At 37.5% G+C, this 5130-nt stretch overlaps 1 protein-coding gene across 2 annotated transcripts in view; it reads left to right on the top strand.

The window, feature by feature from the left end:
* Positions 1 to 4059, top strand: part of nacc1a (nucleus accumbens associated 1, BEN and BTB (POZ) domain containing a) — a 14282-nt gene extending 10223 nt beyond the window's left edge. For both annotated transcript variants that reach the window (XM_032538700.1, XM_032538701.1), the window contains exon 8: positions 146 to 4059. In XM_032538700.1, coding sequence (XP_032394591.1) covers positions 146 to 456 — 311 coding nt within the window. In that variant the 3' untranslated portion in view covers positions 457 to 4059. The remainder of the gene's footprint in view (positions 1 to 145) is intronic.
* Positions 4060 to 5130: the final 1071 nt, after the last annotated feature.

The following is a 5130-nucleotide window of genomic DNA, read 5'->3' on the forward strand; positions in this document are numbered from 1 at the left end:
TGTATTCCACTTGCTTAACATTAAAAGTCTTTCCCATGACCATCGTTTCTGTTGTTTAGCTTTATTTCTGCCTTATGACACTAGTTCTCGTCTTAGGCGTAGGTCACAGCATAAACTAACTTTTTTTTCTTCCTTTTTGTGTCAGTTTATTGCCAGAACTTTGCCACTAGCTTCAAAGAGAGCGAGATGAATGCCATCGCAGCTGACATGTGCACCAACGCCCGACGTGTGGTCCGTAAGAGCTGGATTCCCAAGCTGAAGCTACTGATGGCTGAGAGCGACGCCTACACCGCTTACCTTCCCGACGGCGTCAAAATGGAAGACGACACCCTGGGGGCGGACCCAGCTTTCGATTCTGCCTCCCTGGAGGCTGCCGGCGGTGCCGGCATGGAGTCAGGTGGCTCTTCAGGTGAATCGCTACCAGGTGTGGGCGGAGACGGAGGACCGTTATTTTGAACATTGTGTCCGGGGAAAGTTGAAATTTGGTGACACACATACCAGTATTCCCCAGTTCTGCTTGCCTCCTCACTCTTTGGCCCACGCTGATTTCTCACATCTGACTCTCTATACTACACTGCTAGGGTCAACAGTTGTTACCCTGATGTAACCAGGACATGAAAACTTTAATTTTTGCTTTATTACTGTACAATGGAGTTAGTTGAGGAAAGGGAGAGAGTGAGAGGGTTTCTCTCTGCCTTCCTTTGTCTTTTTTAGATGTGTAAGCGCATCCACTGTTGCATATTAAATACATTCCCTGAAATGCAGGTGGTGGGGGGAGTTGCCAGTGTAGCTTAAGGAGGAAGGGATAGCTGATGGAGTAGAGGTGGCGAGTATATTGAATGTAAGTGGCAGTGGCAGTTTTCTTTATGCAACCCCTAAAAACTTGTATTCCAGCCTAGGAAAAAGGAACAAAATTTTAAAATAGATACAATAATAAACATTAACACTACCTTCCTACTTCCTCTCCTTTCATCTTCCACTCATCACCCTGCGACTATTCTTTACCACATCACCTTTCTCGAGACCAGAGAATTGAGTGTTTCACTGTGCAGTGTCTTATAGAAATGTATCTCATCCTTCTCTGTTTTCTAAATGTTTAGCATGTTTTTTTTGTCTATGAACTGAAAACATGATCCAGAGAGAAGAGGAAAGCTTTTTACTGAGATGATTGTAAAGAAAAATTGAAAGGGCAACAGGTAATCAAAGATGGTCATATTTTTAGTAGACAAACTATATTTATACAAGTGCCCATGCCTAGAACGGTGTGAGCGAAGAATTGAAAGGGGTTGTTTTAAAATCTCTAAGATCTTAATGTTTTATTGAAAGAGGTCTTGTCAAATAGGGAAAAGTGCTATTTTTGCATTAAAAAAGAAGTATAATAAAGCAGTATTATCATAAGTCCCATAGTCATTTATTTATATCTTTATTTGACAGTGCAGATGGAATGAGCAGTTGAACTGCTAAATTTGAAGCATTTCATCCTCTGTTCACTAGCTCAAAATGAATAGTGAGACTGATTCAGCTGGCTTTACTGCTGTCTATGATAACCATTTCTTATAGGTTGTGAACGTGCAACGTTTGCATCCTTCGATGAAACAGTTGCCCACAATTTTGAAACAAAGGTTATTGATCTGACAGCTCAGCTAGTTTCTTCTTTGTACGGCAATTATTGACAAGAAAAAACCTGTTAAATAATAATAATTATGGAATATTGGCCTTTATTTGAAATCAATTGGCAGAAGCTTGGTGGGTACAATGATGTCATGAGGAGGCAATACTGCTTGAAAAACAAATAGGCTGTATGGTACTATCCATGTGTGGGAAGCAGTTCTTTGGTAAAGGAGAGCCTGTATTTTGTGGCTGTGTCTTAAGTATGTAGTTTATTCATGTATTTAATGCACCACTTCTTTAATACGGAAATTCAAAATAGCTGACAGTTTTATTTTAGAGTTTAACATGATTTTGTATCTTCCAAGAGAGTGGATGTTTCTGCACCTTATTGAGAAAAACCAGAGGTTCATGCACCTTTTGAGAAATGTAGCAATTGGACCCTGTTAGGTTGAGTCTGTCTTCTTTTTCCATGTCTGCTTGTTTCTAGTCTAGAAGTGGCACAGATTCCTACTGTAAATAATCAAGACTGTTGAGTTAAATCCCAAGTGTTCTTCCTTTTTGTTGCTGGATGCGTCTGGTTATAAAATGTCAATAACGGACCTCTTTTTACGTGAAAGTTTGTGTTTGCTTGAAGCTTTTTGACTGACCTGTAAAAGGTCAGCACAGGGGATCCATTGTTCCTATTTCAGATGGATATAAGTGAAAATGGGGTGCGACTTAGGAATGTGTTCTTAACCTGAAATGCTCTCACACAGACAACCGATTACTCTCACAGTCAACTGATTACTTTCTAAAGATGTATTTTTCTGAAAACAGGTACAGGGTAAAAACCGTGAAGGAAAAGGATGCTTTTTGTTCGAGGCAGTTGAGTCAATCTCATTGAGAAAAACAACAACTTGAAACATGATCGATGAAACTCAGCCTATTTTTACTCTTGGTTTAAATTATAAGGATGAGTTTACTGAAAGGTTTGACCTGATGCTTTACAGACAGCAAAAGTGCAGTACCTTATAAGTATTCTGTAAAGGGTAATGACAACAATACCTCAGTAAGCTCTGCATTTGACTGTAGATGCCACATGATCACCCCTCCCCCACGAACATACCTCTCCAGTATCGTTCAAGACTGCTGTGCTTCCTGTCCTCCATGCAGCTGGTGTCATGTTTCACTTCCACAAGTTTATTCATGTGTTTCAGAGAAAGGCAAAAGCAGTGGTTTTAGGTGGTTAACTCCGAATTATAATATGTACGTTTCACTTTCTCAGTGACTTGTAACTGTTAACTGTTTTTTAAGTTTGCAGTTGAACTCAAATGACATCATGTTATCACCAATATTTTTTTTTATGTAATTATGACACTACTTAAATTAGTATATTTAAGTTAACATAATACCTGAAATAGTTTGCTGAGACATCAAAATTATGTCATGCAGAAAAACCTGTCATTTCAGATTTTTATATATATTTATTTCAAGGCGTTTCAAAATAAATCCACTCTAATTCAAGATTCTTAGATAATTACTTTGTGTACAGAGTTAGAGGAGAGACATGCTAATCACTAGGACCTCTGAATTTAATTGAGGGAGTTTTTGGGACATTCTGTCTTCTTAATATCTTCTTTAGCCTAATGGCTACTATATCTGTGGATGTCCCTGCCTAAAGAAATAAAACCAGATATGACAATAGCCAATTACTATTCAAATGTCCAAATTTAGATTGTGTCCTTCACAAGGTAGTCCCTTAGTGAAATGGTACTTTTCAGGGGTTTTACCTAGAGTCAACGTTGAGTTCTCTGTCCAAAAAGTCCCTCGCTCACCACTAACTTGCACACTGCTTTATCTGCAATATGTGTGAGACTGTGGTGGTTTTACTTTATCTGCATTTGAGAATAGAGAGATTCCATGCTTCTATTTTCAGTACGTTCTAAGCATATTGTAATTTCTGTACCTTTCAACATGTGTTTACACTTCACAAAACATGTCGACCTACACACTTGAATGGATAAGGTGTTGCACGGCATGGGGAACCTTTTGTCACTAAACAGTACATATATAAATATGATTATACACATGTATAGATAAATACTGTATATTATATATAGACGCACACATAGAAGTCAGATTGTTTGTTGTGCACTCGCTGCATGAGGTATATATTTACCCAGAAACGGCGCTTCTTCACAACCTGTGCAGTAATAGGTCTGCCCATGTCTTTGCCCCTGCTCCTTGCCCTCTGTAACCCTGTAGCGCCAGTGGACATTCTGCAAAGCTCATCCTATTTCTTTCTGTGTTCCAAGTGCCAATATCTTTGTGAAAGCCCTGTAACTGTGACCCAACATTAGCAAAGATAATTGCACATTAACAACTGTAAAATAATGAATACAAATCATAGAGAAAATGTCAAAATGGATTAAATAATGAATATCTTAATAAAAGATTTGTAACAATTTCTCTTTGACTCATTTTTTAAGTGGGATGTAACTGTTCAGCTGCTTGTTGCGTATCTTGTTGTTTATAATATGTTTCATTCATGACACTGGAATAAAGTAAATGTATAGAAAAGTGTTTCCCTATGATTTAACTAGAATTTCATTGAGAAATTGGATATTGCCTTAACAAATTCCCTTTTTAAATAAAAAATAAATAATTTGTTTGCATATCAATGTTAATTTATGTTCAAAAATCTCAAGAAGTCAGTTTTTTATGTATATTTCTGTGTGAAATTCCTTTTTATTGTAACATACTTTAATGTAAACGACTAACTATGGACTTTTTTAGTAACCTGGAGATAAAAAGCTTAATGATGCATGCTCATTATTGAATGTTCCTCTTCCTGCACACTTCAGTTCTCCCACCTGGAGGCTGCCGTGTATGACCAGTTTCTTTCATGCTTCACGAACATATCACCCCACACAGTTATTCCTGCCTTCATTTGGCTGTAGTTTTACTTTCATACTTGATATACAGTACTTTACATATTTAAAACAACAGCTGCCTCATGAGGCCAGTATTTTTTACAGGTTTCATACTCTGTACAGCAAAGTCAACTTTGTATAAAGATTCTGAAATAAGGCTTTATATTCCCTCAAATGATCTAAAACAGTGATTTAACCTTTCATAAACTTAAAAACCTGTTATAGAATAAGTATCAATGACTCATTTTCAATAGTATAGCACCGCTTTGTTTGGCTACTGCTGATGGAAAATCTGTCATGGACCTTCTTTTATATTGTTTACCTGCAAAAAAAAATACAACAGCGTGTTTATTTTCTCCGCAGATTGCGATTCTTTGGAGCTAGTAGCCAAATCATTTCTTTGTTTTTCACATCAGTTATTCAGCGTATCATGCTCTAGTGTAGCACTGCTTGGCTGAGTAGCTTATCAGTTAAAAATGAAACAGCTATTTGATCAAATTCAAATTTGTTGTAGCACACTCCTTTCAGGAAGCTCACAATATTAATATGCTCAGACTGGCCAGGAATAGTTCAAATGACTCCTCACATGTTTTGCACAGAGAATATC

Source organism: Etheostoma spectabile, chromosome 15, assembly GCF_008692095.1.
Source record: "Etheostoma spectabile isolate EspeVRDwgs_2016 chromosome 15, UIUC_Espe_1.0, whole genome shotgun sequence".
Lineage (NCBI taxonomy): Eukaryota > Metazoa > Chordata > Actinopteri > Perciformes > Percidae > Etheostoma > Etheostoma spectabile.